Consider the following 21,093-nt stretch of genomic DNA (forward strand, 5'->3'; position numbering starts at 1 on the left):
TCGAGATATGCTGGAAGATGATAAGAGCCACCTTTGAGAACGACATTACCGCCTGCTTTTGTTTCTAGACTTTAACAGTCATGCCCTGGAGTAAAAGCTTGCCTGTGATTCAAGTAGAATGTTCCCTCCACCCCCCGTCTGCGGTTCGTCTGTTCCCCAACTTCCCCATCTCGGGAATTGGGGTAACCCTTTAAATCGGGGTTATGTACATCGAAGCCTTAATTCTCGTTTTTCTGATCAGTCTTCCAGTTCTCATTCCCACCCAAGTACCGGAACACGATGCGTGAGTCCAAGTCCTTGCATCGCTCATCCTCACTAGCCTCCTTGTAGGTCTGCAACCCCACACTCCCCAGCACATTAGTCGATCCTACGCGACGGGCCATGTCCAAAGCCAACGCGATATCCTTCTTCATAAGCTCGACTCTGAAACCCTTCTGGTAACCGTTCGAGGATGGCGCATCGGGATCAACCCCAGGCACCGGGTTGAAACGATCGCAGATGGTGTTTTGAGCATTACCAGCCGCATAAACCTGAGCCAGGACTCGTGGGTCTACTCCGGACTTCATTCCCATGTCCATGGCCTCCGAGCAGGCAATGGCGATAATACCGGAGAGGTAGTTGTTGGAAAGTTTGGCTGCGATTCCGAGAGACGGACCACCACATGGGATGATTTTGTTTCCCATCAGACCAAACAATTGCCTGAGCTCTTCAATATCCTTGTTGTCTTCGGCGCAGCCGAGGAAGAATGCAATTATTCCTCTCTCCGCTCCGATCACACCGCCACTCACCGGGGCGTCGTAGAATGAGGCGCAAGGAAAGTTTTTGCCAATGTGGTCTTTGATCTCCAGGAAGCTTGCGGTGTCGATGGTCGAGCAGTCAATTAGAAGCTTCTGTCCGACGTCTCTGGAGCAGATTCCATCCGGTCCCATGTAAACTTCCTTGACGTGCTTTCCTTCAGGTAGCATAGTGATGATGATATCCTAGTGGATATTACATCGCGTTAGCGTCTTCTCTTCGAAAAGCAAGAAAGGACAAAGTGATTCAAGGATACATACTGATTTGTCGGTAACATCCTTCGGACCAGAGCATCCCACGACTCTATCCGGATATTTCGCGCAGATATCATCCACAAGAGCTGGGACGATATCAAATACGTTAACATTGGAATTGACTGGAAGCTTTTCGGCCAAGTTAGTTGCCATCCAGAAACCCATGTTTCCAAGGCCAATGAAACCAATGGCCTTTGCCTTCGTCATCTTGAGATTACTGCGAGTGCAAGATTGGACGAAAAGAGGGAGGTAGATCCCAGATCAAACGGACCAAGCTCATAAGTTCGATGGAAGATGAGGAGAAAATATGGGCGAGTAACCAATGACTGGGGGCTTTCGAGGGGAGAAAAGGAAAGAGAGAGATATGAAGAACGAGCACGAAACAACATGAAAGAACGTGCAATACTATAGACATCTCAAGTTCTATGCACAGGCAACAGCACCTGCAGTTGACTTGTTCATTGTTACTCCAATATTGGGGTAGCTCGACTTTATCCCCAACTAGTTTCCCCGCTCCTAAGAATCAGCCCAGATACAAGGTCTCGCTTCGGACTGAGTATTGCCTTTTTATTAACTAGCAATTGACAATCAAGATTGCATTTATGTCTGTTGATAACGAATCCTATGTGCAAGTGCACGCTCTTCAAGCCGGTCGCCTCACGCTGCCAGAACGATTCTTCGTACACCCTGCTTCAGAAAACGCAAAGCGAACAGTGCCCTCGCTATCTTTTTTGATTCAACATGTCAGCTCAGCAAACAAAACTACACGAATCGTTTTCGATCTTGGACTACGCCATCCATCGGCCAATTATCCGATCCCAATTCAACGTCATCTTGGGACCTGGCACCCCATGACTACCGAACCCGATGTTCTACAAAGTTTAGCAGCTGGTGGACTATCGACAGATGATATCGACTATGTGGTATACTCGCACGTAAGTATTCCACAAGTTGATCATGGCGGGAATTCACCCAGCTGATATGCCATCAAGGTCCACTGGGACCACATCGGCGATCCAAATGCATTCGATAAAAGCACATTCGTTGTTGGTCCTGGCACATTGGCTCTGCTAAAAGACATGTCACTTCGTGGAAGTCATGCTTCTTTGGACCCTGGCATGTTGCCTGTGTTGCGAACTATCGAACTACCCCCTACAACGGGTGCCACGGGAATAGACTCTTCTACTGATAGATCTGCCAACGATGGACCTACGCCGGATTTCAGCCAGTCATGGATACCGCATGGGTCCCTTCCTCGGGTGATCGATATCTTCCAAGATGGAAGCGTCTTGATAGTCGATGCACCGGGCCATCTCCCAGGACATATCAATATTCTCGCTCGCACGGGTCCGGGTAAATATACTTATCTAGCTGGGGATTCGTGCCATGATCGACGTATCATGAGAAGAGAGAGGGAGATTGGAGAATGGCATGATGAAAATGGTCACATCTGCTGCATCCATACAGACAAGGAGCAGGCTGAGAAAACGATTGAGTTGATTTTGCAGCTTGAGTCCGAAGGTGTTGAGATCATCTTGGCTCATGATGTCGAATGGGAAGAGAAGTCAGAGAATCAAGCTCGCTTTTTCGGGGCTAGTTAGCAGACTCTTACTGAGAGCGGTCTCTAAGAGGAATTATCGAAAATCTTTCGAGTTTATAACATGTTTCTGTGGAGTTTGAATGAAACACACCAGCACATCAGGAGATCCATCTGACAGCCGAGTGCGGCGTAATTTATGATTTCCACCTCTAACTAGTAACCCCGACCTTCTACTATAAGCTACTAGAAAACACGGGTAAAGTCTCACCTGACTACCTGACTACCTGACGACTACTTTGCCGAGAAAGCAGCACTTCAGAGCATCACGCACTTCAGAGCATCACGCATGCACTTTCCAAGGTTCTCCATAGACATTAATATGAATATAATAAGAATACTAGTCATTTATTTTTCCTGCATTTGTCGATCCTCCCGGTGCATCTTTGAATGGGGCGAAAGAATTCAGCTAGGGGCGAAAGGATTCAGCTAGGCGCAAAAGGATTCAGCTGCAGGTCGAGTTACAGGCAGCTATGTGATCAGTAATCCAACAAGGAAAGCAAGTGACAGGGGGTACGTGTCTCACGTATTAATATTATTAATTTTCTGGTCGATTGTAAATAGTGTAGCTTCGGAGACATACCCTCCCTCTCGGATAAATTGGTAATGGACGATTGAGAATGATGCATCAAATCTCTCCGGATCTCCCACGACGTGAAGAAACAACGGTTCGTCTCAGGGACGCAAAAATGCATAATTACACTCAATGCCCAGAGACTGTCGACTCCCTTCCCTATACTCCTTTGAGCTTTCCACTTCTCCTACATAATTGAGTTAACTCGAACGCCCTTAGCCCAATTTGTGAAAATGGCATCTAATGAGCATGAGTTGGACAAGCGGGAGCTCCCCCAAGATGGGTGTATTGAGGAATCGGAGACGAAGGAACGAGAGATCCGCGGCATCAACTGGATCGTGATCTGCGTTTCACTTTATATCACTTGCTTTCTCTACGGACTGGATACCACGATCGCTGCCGATGTCCAAGGCCCTGTCATCGGGGCATTCGGTCATGTCGACCAATTCTCCTGGATCGGAGCCGGTTTCCCATTGGGCTCAGTATGTGTCATTCTCTTACTCGGCACCCTTTTCAACACCTTCAACATGAAATGGGTCTACATTGCAACCATGGTGCTTTTTGAGGCGGGCTCGGCTCTTTGTGGCGCCGCACCAAATATGAACGCTCTGATTGTTGGCCGTGTTATCGCTGGTGCTGGTGGAAGTGGTATCTACCTTGGATCACTACAATACATGGCTGTCATGACAGTGGAGAAGGAACGTGGTCTTTATATGGCTCTCATAGCCGTCTTCTGGGGCTTTGGGTGTGTTTTGGGGCCTCTAATCGGTGGTGCCTTTGCCGTGTCCTCAGCCACCTGGCGCTGGGCCTTCTACATCAACCTGGTGATCGGTGCCGTCTCCGCGCCGGCATTTATTATCTATCTCCCATCTATCTGTCTCATGCAAGGCGTTCATATGCGAGAAAAGCTGACTTCCATTGACTTTGTCGGCTTCATTCTTGGGTCCGGCATGTGGGTTAGCTTTCTCCTCGCGTTCACAATGGCCGGTAGCCAATGGCCATGGAACGATGGACGCACTATTGCCACTTTTGTTGTATTTGGTGTGGTCCTAGCACTCTATGCCTTACAACAGTACTTTGCTATCTTTACCACCCCCGCTCGACGCGCATTCCCTGGGCACTTGTTGCGCGATCGTACACAGGTGCTTCTATTCGTCGTGACAGCGGCTGGAACCACCTCAGTATTTGTCACCGTCTACTATCTCCCTATCTACTTTCAGTTTGTGAATAGCGACGGCGCCCTTATGGCAGCCGTCCGTCTACTGCCATTCGTCGTCATCGCCGTCGCGGCCAATCTTGTCTCCGGGTCGCTTCTCCATTTCATTAAGCTCTACAAAGTCATCTTCCTCATCGCCAGCGTTTTCTTGCTGGTTGGTGATGGTCCCCTGGTAGCTTATTTGAAACCCAGCACGACGACGGGAACTATCTATGGGCTTTCAATCCTCGCTGCGGTAGGAGGTGGCCTGTCTATGGTTACTGGCTATACAGTTTCTACCTTGACGACCAAACCTGAAGACACAGGCGCTGGGCTGAAGATGCAGAATGTTGCCCAAATTGGTGGCCAAGTCATTGCACTTGCTGTCGCAGGACAGATCTACCGATCGCGGGCCATTGAAAATCTGCATTCTACTCTTGCTGGTCACGGATACTCTTACTCAGAAATTTGGAGCGCGGTGGCCGGTACGCAGAGTACATTGTTTGAAAAGCTGGAGGGTACACTACGGGATCGAGCAATTGATGCCATCTCGCAGGCAATGCGGATGACGTTTGTGCTAGTTCCCGTTGCTGGGGCCGTTATGTTTGTTGCGGCAATGTTCATGAAATGGGAGAAGCTTTTCGGCTATGGTGTTGCTGTGGGTGGTTAATGGCGGTATTCCCTATTTTTAGCAAATCTGAGGTGGCCTGCGATTGAGACTGGCTGGCGACTTCTGGGGACTGGCGATATTCCCTATTTTTTTTAAGCAAAATCCGAGATGGCTTGCGATAGGCTAGACCGCCGATGGGGGCTGACACGTTTACGTCTAGACATGACTCTTCCTTTCTAACAAACCGACAACCGACCGCAGCTCTCTAAATTACAATTACTTTTACCTGTAAGTAGCTAGGGGCTCAGGTGCTTGGTTTTAGGAAAGACCAAGGTGGCCCGCGATAGAAACCAATAGAGGACCCTAGGGGCTTTAGCAAACCCTTAGCAGCGAATAGTAGTGCCAACCTAGCATTGGAGCCCCTCAAAGTCCTCGATCAGTCCCTCTATTTAAGTTGGCAACAATATCTTGTTTCAGCCCTGAAGGAACCTTCTGCTTATCAAGAAAATAAACATGTGGCCTGGGAACATCCACCTGAATTGAGCATCATATCAAAATTAGAACGCAATATATACTTTGTAGGGCGATCCCACTTCGCCCGGGATTAACGTATCCGCCAGTGTTGATAAACGCCAGAAGTAATGGCAACCTGATTACTTTCAAAGAATAAATACCAACATTGTCTGGATATGTCTAGAAGACCGAAGTAAATTACCTCTAATGGTGACAAAGCTGTTTGTTCTTCGATTTCAATGTTGAAGAGTTGTAACTAAGCAATGCGGGGAACATATAGTTAGGGTTTCCTTCCCTTTTTAGCCTAGACCTTGCCATTGTTTGTCACTAGCGGCCTACCTTTTTTTTGAACGTCTACAGGAGCAAGTGGATGGCATAGGCTAAGTTGGCATTGCTATAGGATATTACGAAACGTACGTAGGTAGCTATTTGGATTTACCTCTGTTTTACTTCCGTTTTTATACTACATTTATTTGCTAGGTTTGTAACGATATCTTGTTGCAAGAAAGTTTGGCTTATCATGATGTTCCCGCGCAGGCTCCAACCGTGAAATGCCTAATTGAGACATGCAGTGTCATGGTACAGGACATGGCTACTCTACGCCAGCATATTAAGATCGTGCATCACCTCAATCCGGAGGAATTTATAGAGCTTGCACCCCATGCGCCGAAATAGCGTTACGAAGTTGTTTGACAATATCGGTCATTGATGCCTTCGTCTAGTCATCTCATTGATGCCTCTATTTGTTGCGTTTCTTTGTTAGCTTCAGGGTATAAATACCCTGGTTAATATTAGACAGAATAGATCATGATTCCTCTTCTCTCTCTCCCCCCATAGGCTCTCTTGTAGTCTCAACAGGTTATGAAGCCCCGTTTCTTTCCCCCGAACCCTCCAAATTATCACTTTTCATCAACATTCCATCTCTTCCATCAAGAATAGCATTTCAAAGTGCTATATCTTGTATTGGAGACTTACGGGGAACGTTTCCATGTTGAGAATGATTGTCTTTATATTGAGGCACAACTTATCCAGGAAAAAGTGGATCTCTACATTGAGAACACATGGAATTTCATCCACGACAAGTCGCAGAATTCCCCGACGAAAGAAGAACTTCCTAGAGTGGTAGGTGGGGCACAGCCTTCACCTCCTCGGGAAAGCCAACTGTTATGCTCTCAGTATCCCAAGAATTCAGTTTTGGGCGTCACCGTCACCAGACGAACAGGGCCGAGGAAGAAAGTTAGATTTGGCCCTCTCCGGTTAGTCATATTAGAAAGACGGCAAACCCTGGGAACGTCCCCTTCCCGTGTGGATTCAGACTCAGCATCAGGCCAGTCCTTACCTGGCCCATCCACATGGTCTTCGCAGGGTGACTATGAATCAAGTGATGACTACAACCTCGAGTGTGATGGTTCGGAGTGAGACAGCAAGCGCATTATGAAGATAGGTCGCAGCATAAATCGGGTAGCAAAGGGGCCACAATCTTGGAAAGGCATTAAAGAAAAACAAGAATAGTCGGCCGCTCGTGCGGCCTCTGTCCTTGACGCCGTAAGACTTTCATAATCTGATATATTTAGCCCAAGATGATATTAGCGACGTTATACGTAAGACAGCCACCTGTTTTTGGACTTCTTTTAGATGTCTTTTTATATGTATACGAAAGCGGTAAAAAGCATCAACCGTACAGAGGAATTTTCTATGTATAACTAGGGATAATGTTCTGGACACGGAGGTAAAGCAAGGTTGATACATATGTATCAAAGAGCTACTAATGGATTCGGTGAATCTGTTACGAAATCCCACTACATAGCTGGGACAAGTTGATTAAAAAGGTAGCTGGAAAAAAAAAGCCTAAGATCGAAGAGGCTCCATCCCCGACAGATATCTGTCCAACAAAGAACACAAACCAACCCAGGTAGTATATTGGACGCGTCACAATACACTACCACTGATTATATACAACCCAAAACACCAACATAGACCAAAATAGGCTATTTAGTTTGCGCTACCAGCGGGGGCAGTAGCGCGAGGGGCGTTTCCAGTAGGACCCGCGCGACGGCTCCTAATTCCGGTGTTAGCTGATAACAAAAAGACAAGCAAGAATCAATTTCAACTTACATCATGGTACGGCTGAAGAAACTGATACCAATCATGAACAGCCAGCTGGGGACAGCACCGAGACCCCAGATAACGTAGCCCATAGGGATGTTAAGCTGGTACTTAGCGACCCAGCCGTCAACGGGGTGGAGAGCGCCCTCATAGATGGGGGTCTTCTCGTAGGTCTTCTTGGCGTGGATCTCGTAGATGGTCTCGGGGGTGACGGTGGTGGAGTTTAGGTAGATGTTGCGGAGAGGAGTCGGGGCACGCTCCTCGCCAACAGATGGCTCCTTGGGGATCTGGTAGTACTGGACGGAGGGAGCGCTGGCGGACCAGGCGGCGCACAGGACCTGGTTGGCCTCGCAGTCCAAGTATCCAAGGTGAGGTGAGGTGGGGTCGGCGGAGAACAACAGGACGGATTCCTGGGAATTGCGAACACGATGTTAGGGTTTTGGGACTTGGCGAAAAGACGCGTCGAGGGAAAAACATCAACTCACCTTGAATGCCTTATCGGCAGTTCCGCAGCGACCGAAGCAGGTCTTGTTGCCACCAGTGGTGTAGATCAACCAGTCCTCCGCCTGGGGTCCCGGGGTAAGGATGGACTTCCAGTTGTCCAGGGACACGTGGGTGACGCTCTTCTCAGTAACCTTCTCGGCCAGCTTCTCGATCGGGGCAGCAACGGGGACTGCTGTCGGCACGTAGGACTTGACCTGGTTGAACCATCCCTGCACGCGGTCGGCGAGGGGAATCTGCTCCTGGGCCATGGCCAGGGCAGGGAGGAGGGTGACGAGCGACGTGAAACGCATCTTGAGGGCTGTGGCGTGGAACAAGTTAGTGAGACAGGTCTCGGGAATGATGAATCAAGTTGAATACAAGATGAAAATATATGGAATCACTTACCAATGACTGAAAGGTGGATAAGAATTGACACAGTCAGAGACAAGAGGAAGAATGGTGTTCAGAGGGAGATGGCTACTTGGGACGACAGCTGGCCTGAGCGCTGGCCAACCACAACGCTTGAATTTACTCCCGCACCTCCTTTCTCTGCACCAATGGCGCCATCCCTATGCAATTAGTTCAGAGAATGTTCTAGATTGATTTTAGATGCCTTCTCATTATGGTTTTCTTATATTGCAATCGATTAGGTCTTTTTCAGCGCAAATCATCGCGGTCCAAGTGGATTCTGACTTGCATAAAGCTCCCGCCCCCACAACGTTAGGTGCCGGATGTCAACAACTGGTATCATGTATACTAAAAGACCGAATTTTGTTACCATCGGGTCTCTTGGAGGCTAAAACATTACTCATGGTCAGAATCCACTGATGTTTACTGTTACATATCTTCCAACCTAGTTGAATATATATCTATGGACTCATTGTCCACCCCTATAGACCCTCTTTCTCTAAGAAACATGTAGATTCGAAATAGTATCGGATACCGTCGGTGGGAGATGACCGAATGCACTTGAAATTCAATCCTGCAATACAATGTCCCGCAGGTTCTATGCAACAAACTATATAAGCTATATCAAACTGCAATGGCAGATGATGATATCGAAGGGTTGTAGAAGAGTAAACAACACTATTGCATTTGGCGATCTTCGATTGATCCATACAAAATTGAAAGAAATCCAATTGTAGTTTGAGATTCAAGTACCTGAAATTGCTCTCGTGCTGGTGATATAATTAGCTTATTGGGGATCTTGGGATATATTGGTGGTTAAAGAATGCCAGTGTATGTAGAGTTTACAAGATTCCGAATTAAAAGTTACCGAGGCTTGCACCTGAACTAAATTGAATTTGAAGAATACACTTGAACATTTAAGTGCCTTGAGGACTTGGTAACTTAATAGCCTCAACTCTGTGGTACCTCCAAGGTTGCTATGTGGCTATACATAGTACAAATGTAAATAGTTAGTACATGGCCACCTGTCTACTGATAGACGAGTCTTTTATAAACAAAAAGGTACAACATATGAGGTGAGTCCATCTAGATCTCCTGCTCCACACAATGCTTAGTGAGCGTGTCCTTGTAGAAGTCCATTGGTGGCAAGCTTAATAATAGGAAAAGTCTGGCCCCGGGGCAATGATAACCTCCAGGGCTGTCATATACGGTTATTTAAATGTGCAAATGGGGCGGTTCTTGTAATACACCCGGCGTTCCGTAGCATGTAAACTTGAGATCTATGCAGATCATTTCCAATGTTCCCAGTCCTGGAGGCTTCGAGCCAACTAGAAGGCCGGAAATGATGATGACATCACTCCCCCTTTCACATAGGACTTTGTGCGGATAGTGAGAACTGAATGTTTAGATCCTCATTTTGAAGATAGAGAGAATAAAGCTGTTATAGAACAACTCCACATATCTATATAAAAATATCATTATCAGTTGAAGTTGAGGTGGACTTATGAGTCAGACCCCACAGGTAAGGTCCGATGTCGGTTCCAAGACATCGAGGTAAATTGCACAACACATGCTGTGTTTATCAGAAATTTCGAGGAAAGAGAGAAATTGGAATAGACATTTGAGTCATAGTGCAAATAATGTACATACCAAATAGTACTTTGCATACATGTATTTGTAGAATCTGCCATGTTTTGACCCTATCATACTCCTCCAAATTGTACATCCCCCACCTCTCCACAATCAAAATTTTCTTTTTTTGCCGCCCAAGAGAGGGGGGGCGCCCATTACTCAGATTCACCGCCCACTACTTCGGCGCTATGAATTTATGACTCTTCCTTCTCTTTTTTTCAAGGTTTCTTTACTACATCTTAAATACTCCATTTTCTCTTTCGATCTTTAGTTTGAATTATTCTCAACTTCCGGGCTTCAAATTTCCCAATTCATCTCGAATCTACTCAACCCCCCACCATCTGCACCATGTGTACCGGTGCCGACTCCGAGCCCAATGGGCAAGCTAATGGTGCTACTAACACCGTTGCTCCCAGTATGTCAATTGAAGGCTACTATACCAGAATTTCTCGCTGACATCTATTTAGACGGCGATCACACTGGTTTCGTTGGCATTGAAACCCGCCAGAACCCCCACCCATCCGCATCCCGCAACCCCTACGGCCACGACGCTGGCGTCACCGATTTCCTTAGCAATGTCTCACGCTTCAAGATTATTGAGTCTACTTTGCGTGAGGGAGAGCAGTTCGCCAACGCTTTCTTTGATACTGCCAAGAAGATCGAGATTGCCAAGGCTCTCGATGACTTCGGTGTGGACTACGTGAGTCGCCGGACAGACAAAGAGTTCATATTCATAAACAGAGGTTAACGATAATTCCGTTATAGATCGAACTCACCAGTCCCTGCGCTTCTGAGCAGTCCCGCGCGGATTGCGAGGCCATTTGCAAGCTTGGCCTGAAGGCTAAGGTACGTTAGGGTTTTGCTCGGGTCTCGTGACTATTGGTATCTAATAACCTCTTTAGATTCTCACTCACATTCGTTGCCACATGGATGATGCCCGCATTGCTGTGGAGACCGGTGTTGATGGAGTGTGAGCCATGCATCTTTTCCTTATTTGTTGACTCAGAACTGACCTTCTGTAGCGATGTTGTTATCGGTACTTCCTCTTACCTCCGTGAGCACTCTCACGGCAAGGATATGACCTACATCAAGAACGCCGCCATTGAAGTTATCGAGTTCGTCAAGTCCAAGGGCATTGAGATCCGTTTCTCCAGTGAGGACTCTTTCCGTTCCGACCTCGTTGACCTTCTGTCAATCTATTCCGCTGTGGACAAGGTTGGCGTGAACCGTGTTGGTATTGCCGACACCGTTGGCTGCGCTTCCCCCCGCCAGGTCTACGAGCTTGTCCGTGTCCTGCGCGGTGTTGTTGGCTGTGACATCGAGACTCACTTCCACAACGACACTGGCTGTGCTATTGCCAATGCCTTCTGTGCCCTCGAGGCCGGTGCCACTCACATCGATACCTCCGTTCTCGGTATCGGCGAGCGTAACGGTATCACTCCTCTTGGTGGCCTGATGGCCCGCATGATGGTCGCCGATCGCGACTATGTCAAGGGCAAGTACAAGCTTGAGAAGCTCAAGGAGATCGAGGACCTCGTCGCCGAGGCTGTTGAGGTCAACATTCCTTTCAACAACTACATCACCGGATTCTGCGCCTTCACCCACAAGGCTGGTATCCACGCCAAGGCTATCCTCAACAACCCCAGCACTTACGAGATCATCAACCCCGCCGACTTCGGCATGACCCGCTACGTTCACTTCGCCTCCCGTTTGACCGGCTGGAACGCCATCAAGTCGCGTGCCCAGCAGCTCAAGCTTGAGATGACTGACTCTCAATACAAGGAGTGCACTGCCAAGATCAAGGCCATGGCTGACATTCGTCCCATCGCCGTCGATGATGCCGACAGCATTATCCGTGCCTACCACCGTAACCTGAAGTCCGGCGAGAACAAGCCCCTTCTTGACCTGACCGCCGAGGAGCAGGCCGCATTCGCCGCCAAGGAGAAGGAGCTCCTCGAGGCTCAGGCTGCCGGTCTTGTGGTATAGGCGATTCTCTTTCACCAATACATATATTGTATCATGCCACAGTGGCTTGTGCAAAGACGTGGCGGATACCTGATGATTTGATGCTTTTTCATTTGTTTTGACATTTTTTCCATACATGGGTTTGAAAAGTCTTCTTATTTTTTTTTTTTTCTTTTTTCTTTTGGGAGAGCCAAAGACACATTTGTGTTAGGAGAAAAGATTTCTCCTTTATTTGTACATATAGCGCAGAAGAGGCAGTAACTTATTCTGGACTTTAGACCATGCATTTATATCGTACTCGTAGTTGTAGTTGTACCTAACTACATAGTCTGGACCAATTACGTCAGTGGAGAAAGACCAAGAACATAGTCTGTGAAGGGTCAATATAGGGCAAAACCTGTAAGGACATTATTATAATAATGAATACTATTTCAAGTATATCAATACCCAGTTTCTAAAATATCCAGTTGTGCCATCAGCAAAACGTTGAGCGCCTGCTTCATGTGGGAGCCGAGGCCCGCTTGACTCAACCAGTCAAAACGTACTAACGTACGACTTGAATGAAACCTCCCCATCCCCATCGTCACTCTCACCCATCATTATTGCAGGACTATTCCTAGGGGGAACAATGAGCTCTTCAATGTTGCCAGTCGCCCTGCAGAACAAGCTGATCGGCTACGGCCGGGTGTCCAGCGCGCATCTATCTGCCTCGAACCTTGACCTGTAAGTTAAACAATCCCCCGTTCCCCGCGGAATCGAGGAACCAAAGACATCAAGCCAATCACCACTGACGCATTTTGCTCTCAACCCAGTATTCGCAACATCGTATTTATCCTGTTCATCCTTCGGTATACGCGCAAGACCTTCTACTCCATCCGCGGCTACGGCATCCTCGGCAGCATCCGCAACATCTACATCTCGCTCCGCCTGTTCTGCTATGGCATCTTCCTGCGCGTCCCCGGTGTCCGCGGCCAGGTCGATAAGCAAGTGAACACTGCTATTACGAAACTCGAGTCGAAGCTGGTCAACTCCGGACCAGATGTTACACGGTATCTTACGCTGCCCAAGGAGGGCTGGTCGCCGGAGCAGGTCCGCGCTGAACTGGATAAGTTGGCTGGGCTTGAACATACCCGCTGGGAAGATGGTCGCGTTAGCGGCGCCGTTTATCACGGAGGCGCGGATCTGCTGAAACTACAGGCTGAGGCCTTTGGGCAGTTTGGTGTCGCGAACCCGATTCATCCGGATGTTTTCCCTGGTGTTCGGAAGATGGAGGCTGAGGTGGTTGCTATGGTATGCATGATTATTCCTATATATGGAGTACGGTCTTTGAAGGAGTCTTCCGGCTGATATCTGCTCTAGGTTCTCGCTCTCTTCAACGCCCCCTCGGATGGTGCCGGTGTAACCACCGGCGGTGGCACGGAGTCTATTCTTATGGCCTGCTTGGCTGCCCGACAAAAGGCTTTATTGGAGCGCGGTGTTACTGAGCCCGAGATGTAAGTTGATACGTGGATACTATAGTACCGAGCAGCAGGACTGACCAGTCATCGCAGGATTATTCCCGATACGGCACATGCGGCATTCATCAAGGCTTGCAACTACTTTAAGATCAAGCTGCACCGAGTGCCTTGCCCGGAGCCCGAGTTCAAGGTCGATGTGCACGCTGTTCGCCGTTTAATCAACCCTAATACCGTACTTCTTGTCGGATCGGCACCTAACTTCCCCCACGGCATTGTTGATGATATCCCCGCTCTATCGCATCTGGCAACCAAGTATAAGGTTCCTCTCCACGTTGACTGCTGCTTGGGATCTTTCGTCGTTGCACACCTCAAGAAGGCCGGCTTCCCCTCGCCCTACGAGGAAGAGGGTGGCTTTGACTTCCGCCAACCCGGTGTGACCAGCATCAGTGTCGACACCCACAAGTATGGCTTCGCTCCCAAGGGTAACTCGGTCTTGATCTACCGCAACAAATCATACCGAAACAACCAGTACTTCATCTACCCCGATTGGTCCGGCGGTGTTTATGCCTCTCCCTCCGTTGCAGGCTCCCGCCCTGGCGCCTTAATCGCTGGTTGCTGGGCCAGTCTGATGAGCGTCGGTGAAACTGGGTACATCAACAGCTGCACCGATATCATCAACGCGGCACGGAAGTTCGAGGCGGCCGTTCGGACCGATGCGACCATCTCACTGCACATGGAGATCATTGGTAACCCTATCGTCAGTGTGGTCGCATTCCGCAGCAAGAACGGTGCTATTGACATTTATGATATTGCCGATGACTTGTCCGCCAAGGGCTGGCACCTCAACGCCCTGCAATCTCCCCCGGCTATCCACTGTGCCTTCACTATTCCCACTGCCAAGGCTGTTGACCACCTCATTGCTGATCTGACTGAAGTCATCGGCACAGAGCTTGAGAAGGCCGAGCAGCGCAAGCGCGAGGGCAAATCGTATATCCTTAACCGTGGTGATACCTCTGCTCTGTATGGTGTGGCTGGCAGCATTCCCGATAAGAGTGTCGTCAGCCGTCTGGCAGAAGGGTTCTTGGACACTTTGTACAAAGCATGAGTCTTGGAATAACCATCTCGGTTTTCCTTGTTTGTATCTTCTTTTCTCAGCCTGTTCGAACTGCTCCCGAGGCATAGTCCTGGTGTCTGCTAGCTGTCCTTACCTAAACTGCTGGTGCAGTGGCGTTATCATTATTCAGGTCTTTTCAAATTGCGCATATTTGTTTCAAGTGTTGGATTCCACTAGACGGTAATAATGCATATAATACAATAGTTTGCCGGAAAGACATTCGCCCGATAGATGTGGACGTAGAAGTACATGACCAAAAAAGAAGAAGAACAGCAACCCGCTCCATGCAAGCAAAGCCAAAACAGAAAAAAGAGGACGCGATCGATCAATCAATCAATCATGCGTCCTAGTGAAAGGCATTCGAAAAGACTCAGATCCCATTTCAGTCTTCGAGACCGGCGAAAGACCAGAGTCTGAAAAGCACACCATTCCACGCGAAGCTCAATGAAAACAATCACTGACCACCGAGTTCCCCCCGCTGCTCAGTGCAGCTCTTTTCGGTATAATATCCAGGATCAGGCTTGCGCTCGAGATGCACCTCCTGCTTCGTGAGGCGGTGCTGGCACTCCTCAACCTGGACAAGTTCCTTGACTTTCATGATTTGACCCGCGACGGAAGGCGAGACGCTGTGGAAGACTGTTGCCATACGCTTCTTCAAGCCAAGTGCCTTGAGGACATCTGTTGAACGGCGCGGGAGTCCAATTGCGGAGCGGACGAGGGTGATACGGAAGTAGGACATGTTGGATTGTGGAGATCGAGGGGATCTGATATTCGGATGTTTGTTCTTTTGATGGGTTGGTTCGGTTGTCCGGAGTCGTGGAATCGGACTCGGGATAGGTGGAACGAAATGCGGTGGATGCAGGAGGATACCGGAGTATCGGTGGATGAGAATTTGCAGCCGATATCTGCACCGCAATTGATCCTGTGATCTGGCGGAGAAATGTCACGGACTTGGAGATGATCGCGATCCCGCAAATTCAATTAGAAGGCGGTAGGTCACGTGTGTATTCTGCCGGGAGTCCGATGACAGCAGCGACGACAATCTATCAGCCTGTGATAGCTGATATAGTATTTCACATTTTGAAAACGGAGACTATGGGCTGCGCTCTTTTCGGCGTGACAGTACCTGGATTTATATCATAGTTCGCTGCTGTGTACTACCTTCCCGCAAGCAACGACCCATGCCCGCATTGTTGACACCTCACCCCTCGACTTAGCTTCGAGCGATTGAGCCGGAACAACGACACCACGAGATATCTGATACCCCTACCGCGATCATGGCGCAAGCCAGTAATATTGATACTACGGTCGCGCTGCCGCGGCTCGAAGACCTTCTACGGCACCCGGAGGATCTAGACAAGATCAGCGGGCTTAAAGCGGAATACCTACGGAAGAAGACGGCAGTTGATTCACGGTTGCGTGAAGGTCTGCGAGACCAGCTGGAGGCCGTACAGCGCAGCATGGGTGCTTTGACTGAGGGCCAACGACAAGTCTCGAAAACAAAAGACGAACTTCAGGGCATCGATAAGCTGTGCGCCGAGTCGCAGCATAGCGTGGAGGACTTTGCACAGATTGATCAACTTGCGCGGATCCAACGACATTTTGATGCTACGCTTATGATGAAACGGGGGCTGGAGAATTTCGGCGCGGATATCCAGGAAGTGGAGGATTTGCTCAAAGAGGATGATGACGATATGGAGAATCAGCCTAATATTCTGCGGGCTCATATGCAGATCTCGCGGTTAAGAGATTTCCGTGATGAAGCTATGGATCAGATTCGCAAGGCGGAGGATCAGAGCTCCGAAGCGACACTGACAGAGTACTTTGAGGGGTTGGATTCTGTTATTGAGTGGTTTGATGACCACCTTGGCACGGCTTGCATGAACCTCATTCCCTTGGTGCAGGCGGACAACAAGAGCATGGTTGTGCGACTGGCTGTTGTTGTCTTGAACGAGGAGAAAAATGATGATACAGTCCGAGCGTTGCAAGAGGCCCAGAAAGACCACAAAGATCTCGCAAGTCGTTTCAAGTCTATGAACATTGGTCCCAAGACAGTGCGGGGTTACAAGGACAAGTTCATCCAAGCTATTGAGCTTTACGCACAGGGCCAATTTGAGGAGACCCTCGAAAGCTTCCTTGCAGATCCAGACAATCTGGAAAAGAAATTCCGGTGGTACTTCAATGATCTGTTCACGGTCAAGCAAGGCATGCAGAGCCTTGTCCCGAAGAAATGGAAGATCTTCAGAACATACACCGATATCTATCATCAGATGATGCATGACTTCCTGCTCAGCATGATTGACGACACAGAGCTGCCAGCCGATAATCTGCTCAGTATCATCCACTGGAGCGACAAGTACTACAAGAAAATGAAGAAGCTGGGCTGGACAGCAACAGATCTCCAACCCAACATTCTCGACGACCGCGAGCCAGAACTAGTCCGAAAGTGGCAGGCCGTCATCATCAACGCCGTCGAAGAATGGATGGACCGCATTTTCAACGCAGACAAAAAATCCCTCGTGGAACGTGCCGCAGATGCCCTAGACAACAACGCAGAAGGCCACTTCCGCACCAAGACACTGGCCGACATGTGGCGCATGCTCCACGAACAAGTCATGGCATCAGGTGCATCAGACCGCGCGGACCTGGTAGAGGGCGTCATCGACGCCATGTTCCGGGTTTTGAAGGCCCGACAAACTGCATGGCAGACACTCGTGGACGAAGAATGCGCGAAGCACCAAGTAGAAGGCGCGGATCAAGAAGGCGTGCAGTTGTTGCAAGACTGGCTGATCGGCATAGCCAACGACCAGATTTCCTGCATCGACGACAACGAGGAGGACAACCAGTTAGGCTACCTGACTCGGTTCAAGTCCGATTTCGAGTCTATGGTCACACCGAAGTATATGGGCACCACGGCGACGATCGAGTTGGACGTACTGCGCGATGGCTACGTGGATCTGAGCACGCACTGCCTGGCGCAGTTCGTGAGCCTTGTCTTCTGGGTCGATCTGGACACCGTCCTGCCAGACTTCTTCACGTCCCGCTGGTACGGCGAATTCGCTATGAAACGTATTACCTCCACCTTCGAAGACTACATGGCGGACTACTCCTCTGTGTTGCACCCATCCCTGGCTGAAATCTTGGTCGAGGAACTATCGGACGAGTTGCTGGTGCGGTACCTGTCTGCGGTGCGCAACAAGGGTGTTAAATTCCGCCGCCACGTCGACCCCTTCACAGACAAGTTCAAGGACGACGTCCTCACTGTCTTTGCGTTCTTTGAGAAGTACCCCGACTCATTCGAGGGTACTATCAAGCAGAAGTGGCGGCTGGTTGATTGGCTTGTTCGTCTCCTTGCTACTGAAAAGGGTCCTGCGCTTGTGGAGGTTTACGAAGCATTCAAGCTTGAGTACTGGGATCTGCAGCTTTCGTGGGTTGAGGCTGTGCTACGCACCCGTGATGATTTCGAGCGCAGCATGCTTACCGCCATTAAGGCTAAGGCTGCGGAGTTGTCTGTTGAACGCGGACAGGAGACCATCATGAGTCGAGTGAGATGATTTCGTGGTACTTGACCGTGGGGGTTCTTTTAACCACGCTCATGTTCCCGTTCCTATCAACTCCATACGCAATTCACCGCGCTCGGCCTCATTTACGCCACTCTCACGAGACTTGGGCTGGCTTATTACAGGCCTGGCTTTTAATGTTCACTCAAAATCTTGCAGACATGTCTCAAGGAAAGGTCGTAGAGCCTCTCTTCGTTGCTTCAGCCGACGCCGAGATGCACTCTAACGCAACTTACTTCATGATGAGCAACCCCAACCACATGTACCATCCGCAACCCAAGCAGGCTTGGGATCTAGTCTACTCATTAATATTACTAGCAATACAGCAATGGAAGAACATCTTAAACAATTTACTTTTCTGATAAATATATCCAAGATAGGAATTCTATTTACATGGATCCTCCCCAATTGATCATTTTCTGCTGGATGCATGGGTGTTATATTTATGTAGGGGCGTTGTGTTCGACAATGGATGCGATGACAGTCATGGATTCAAGCTCCGTTCTGCAACGACTGTATATTTCTCGCCTAGGCGTTCATTCGGGCCATGGCCGTCGTTGGCACCAGGATACAATTTCCTAGCGCCCATTTCGCAGATGCAGATAGTATCCAGAGGAATTTCCTTTGCCCAAATGAAAGGATACCCTCGCGACGGCGGGAGAGCAGCGACCGAATGGCTTCTATGCTCGGAGGAAATACTGGTTTTGTCGGGGATTGGTGAAGATTTCGCACGGCGGTGGTCACTTTCGGTGTCTGCAGAAAATCTAGTAGGTGCTGGGTGCGGGATAGTTCGATTGTCATCAGAGTAGTAATTACGATATTGTGAGATCAGGTTGCGAGCATCAAATGTAAGGCGTTTGGGTGGACTGTTGCCCTTGGAATCTTTGTTCTGACCCTGTCGACCGCGGACGTAAATGGTGTTGACAAGAGTCGCGTGCAGGAGGAGCGGTCGTTGTTTTGGTTCTCGGGTTATTATAGTTATGGATGGGTCCTGGTTGCTCGACATGTCTAGGGGCTCGGAGAAAATTTGGCTTTCTTGTTGGTGTAAAGACACATCATGAGGAATGATAGTGGGCTCGGAGGCTTGAGGACTGTCTTGGACAAAGCGAGTGGTGGGCTTTTGTCTTCTTGCTGGTCTTCTGTCGGGCTCACTTTGGATGAAGCCAGCCTCGATGAATTTGTCACGTAGCTTTACGCAAAATGGAAGTAAACGGCCTGTAGGATCGACCGGGGAAGCATGTAGTATGGTTGATAATTTGCCTTCCGGTAAAGCATGTAATGACTCGAGAGAAACAGTCAAAGGCAACGATTGGGGAAGGGCGTTTTTCTGTTTTGTAGTGACTCGCTCCGTCTCGTTCATTAAGTCTGCTAGGTCGAGGGATTGGAAAAAAGCAAGAGCTTGATCGAGACGCTCTTTATTAGTGAGACTCATCACTCCAAGAGTAAGGTGCAGCGTGCCCAGAGGACGAAAGGCTGTGCTGGGAAGACCCAGGCGGGAGGTGTCCCCTTGGCCCTTGGATGATGACTGAGAAGCTGGCCCAGGTTCAGCGAGATGAGCAGTTTTAAAGGCGGCTAGCGATGATTCCAGCTGTGGCAGCGATTTTGTGTTCACCAGAGGGAGACAGAGGAAATGTGTCAATTGCGGCCGCTTTTGCCGCTTTTCTGGACGTGGTTTGCGGGGTTGATGTTTTGATAAGGCTGCAGTCTCCGTCATGATGCACCTGTATCTCCACGAATGTGAAAGTAGCATGAAAGTAAATAAATGTTCGCACGAGCCAGTCGCCGAAATCGTCTCTGGATAGTTGTTGCTAGGAAGAAGTCGGAAGTCCGAAGTAGGTAAGCTTAGGTTGATTTCTCGGGATGGTCAAGACGCACGGACCAAGATCCACAACCTTGTGTCAACTACGTCGGAATTATATTTGTGTTGGCCATCGTTGAGCTACAGGCCACACTAAGGAGGATGTTCAAAGCTTTCGGCATGATACTCGTATTGACAGACTATCTACTTACCAGACAATGCAGGTGATGAATGACTTTCGGGAAATATATCTTTCTTTTCGGGTCCCAAGGAAAGTCCCACGAGTCCGAAATACCCATATCCTGAGCCCATTCGATGGCTGGGGCAATCACCATGGCATCAAGATTGATGCTATCCCACATCTTGTCCGAGTGCGTTATGTTGTCTCCGTTGTATTCGGTGTGAAGGAAGTATTGGATCGGGACATCAAATGCCATTCCCACTAATTATCCACGGACGTTAGAATTGCAATATGCTTTTCGGAGGAACATACAGCCACTTACTATAAGGAGATCGATTATTTTCGGGGGTATTGCAAGATTTAATTTCTTTACTTTGGCCATTAGGCTTACTTTGAAGCAAAATCCACCATAAGTTGAGTGTTAAAGATACGAACAGTACTACAATGAGTAGAAATGTTCCCCAGCATCTTATTCTCGATAATTTTTTCAATGGTGTATTACTTTGGATGGGCACGGAAATATTATTTGGGGCCTGTGATGGAAAACTAAGATGAGATGGTCATCCATGCATGTTATGTATAATTGGAGATAAAATAAACTTCATCTTCTCTCTCTCCTTCTCTGCCTCTCTCTAAAATCCCCAACCATGGTAGCCACGGATTTCGAAGTTCGAGAATCACCACAAAAGATGAATTTACACATAAAATGTGGAAGAAAAGAGGGAGAGACGAGGAAGAGACGAGTGAGAGAAATGGGGAGGAAGATGAAAAGTAGAATGAGTGGTATAACCCTAATCTTGGTATAAACCCATGGGTGCTTAGTTGATGACGCCTATCAACGTAAAAGAGAC

General features: G+C 48.7%; 9 protein-coding genes across 9 annotated transcripts; 5 read left to right on the forward strand and 4 right to left on the reverse strand.

Annotated features, from left to right (window-relative positions):
• Positions 1-218: 218 nt before the first annotated feature.
• On the reverse strand, positions 219-1,256 carry N7471_009787 (uncharacterized protein; the record flags this gene model as incomplete). Its single annotated transcript, XM_057282506.1, has 2 exons — positions 219-980; positions 1,056-1,256. The coding sequence occupies 2 exons, from the start codon at positions 1,254-1,256 to the stop codon at positions 219-221; spliced, it is 963 nt and encodes a 320-aa protein (XP_057133389.1).
• A 395-nt stretch (positions 1,257-1,651) lies between these two features.
• Positions 1,652-2,650, forward strand: N7471_009788 (MBL fold metallo-hydrolase; the record flags this gene model as incomplete). The annotated part of the gene is made up of 2 exons (XM_057282507.1): positions 1,652-1,984; positions 2,042-2,650. 2 exons carry the CDS (start codon positions 1,652-1,654, stop codon positions 2,648-2,650), a joined length of 942 nt encoding a protein of 313 aa, XP_057133390.1.
• An 803-nt stretch (positions 2,651-3,453) lies between these two features.
• Positions 3,454-5,085, forward strand: N7471_009789 (major facilitator superfamily transporter; the record flags this gene model as incomplete). The annotated part of the gene is made up of 1 exon (XM_057282508.1): positions 3,454-5,085. The coding sequence occupies one exon, from the start codon at positions 3,454-3,456 to the stop codon at positions 5,083-5,085; it is 1,632 nt and encodes a 543-aa protein (XP_057133391.1).
• Positions 5,086-7,530: 2,445 nt separating this feature from the next.
• N7471_009790 (uncharacterized protein) lies at positions 7,531-8,438 on the reverse strand (the record flags this gene model as incomplete). The annotated part of the gene is made up of 3 exons (XM_057282509.1): positions 7,531-7,597; positions 7,654-8,054; positions 8,130-8,438. 3 exons carry the CDS (start codon positions 8,436-8,438, stop codon positions 7,531-7,533), a joined length of 777 nt encoding a protein of 258 aa, XP_057133392.1.
• Positions 8,439-10,515: 2,077 nt separating this feature from the next.
• Positions 10,516-12,153, forward strand: hcsA (homocitrate synthase; the record flags this gene model as incomplete). The annotated part of the gene is made up of 5 exons (XM_057282510.1): positions 10,516-10,582; positions 10,635-10,867; positions 10,933-11,013; positions 11,070-11,137; positions 11,190-12,153. 5 exons carry the CDS (start codon positions 10,516-10,518, stop codon positions 12,151-12,153), a joined length of 1,413 nt encoding a protein of 470 aa, XP_057133393.1.
• Positions 12,154-12,760: 607 nt separating this feature from the next.
• N7471_009792 (sphinganine-1-phosphate aldolase DPL1) lies at positions 12,761-14,694 on the forward strand (the record flags this gene model as incomplete). The annotated part of the gene is made up of 4 exons (XM_057282511.1): positions 12,761-12,855; positions 12,945-13,422; positions 13,492-13,625; positions 13,683-14,694. The coding sequence occupies 4 exons, from the start codon at positions 12,761-12,763 to the stop codon at positions 14,692-14,694; spliced, it is 1,719 nt and encodes a 572-aa protein (XP_057133394.1).
• A 463-nt stretch (positions 14,695-15,157) lies between these two features.
• On the reverse strand, positions 15,158-15,442 carry N7471_009793 (mitochondrial 54S ribosomal protein uL30m; the record flags this gene model as incomplete). The annotated part of the gene is made up of 1 exon (XM_057282512.1): positions 15,158-15,442. One exon carries the CDS (start codon positions 15,440-15,442, stop codon positions 15,158-15,160), a length of 285 nt encoding a protein of 94 aa, XP_057133395.1.
• A 538-nt stretch (positions 15,443-15,980) lies between these two features.
• N7471_009794 (SNARE-binding exocyst subunit SEC6) lies at positions 15,981-18,257 on the forward strand (the record flags this gene model as incomplete). The annotated part of the gene is made up of 1 exon (XM_057282513.1): positions 15,981-18,257. The coding sequence occupies one exon, from the start codon at positions 15,981-15,983 to the stop codon at positions 18,255-18,257; it is 2,277 nt and encodes a 758-aa protein (XP_057133396.1).
• Positions 18,258-18,747: 490 nt separating this feature from the next.
• On the reverse strand, positions 18,748-19,977 carry N7471_009795 (uncharacterized protein; the record flags this gene model as incomplete). The annotated part of the gene is made up of 1 exon (XM_057282514.1): positions 18,748-19,977. One exon carries the CDS (start codon positions 19,975-19,977, stop codon positions 18,748-18,750), a length of 1,230 nt encoding a protein of 409 aa, XP_057133397.1.
• Positions 19,978-21,093: the final 1,116 nt, after the last annotated feature.

The sequence above is a fragment of the Penicillium samsonianum genome, assembly GCF_028829775.1.
Source record: "Penicillium samsonianum strain IBT 33392 chromosome Unknown utg000005l_segment0_segment0, whole genome shotgun sequence".
Lineage (NCBI taxonomy): Eukaryota > Fungi > Ascomycota > Eurotiomycetes > Eurotiales > Aspergillaceae > Penicillium > Penicillium samsonianum.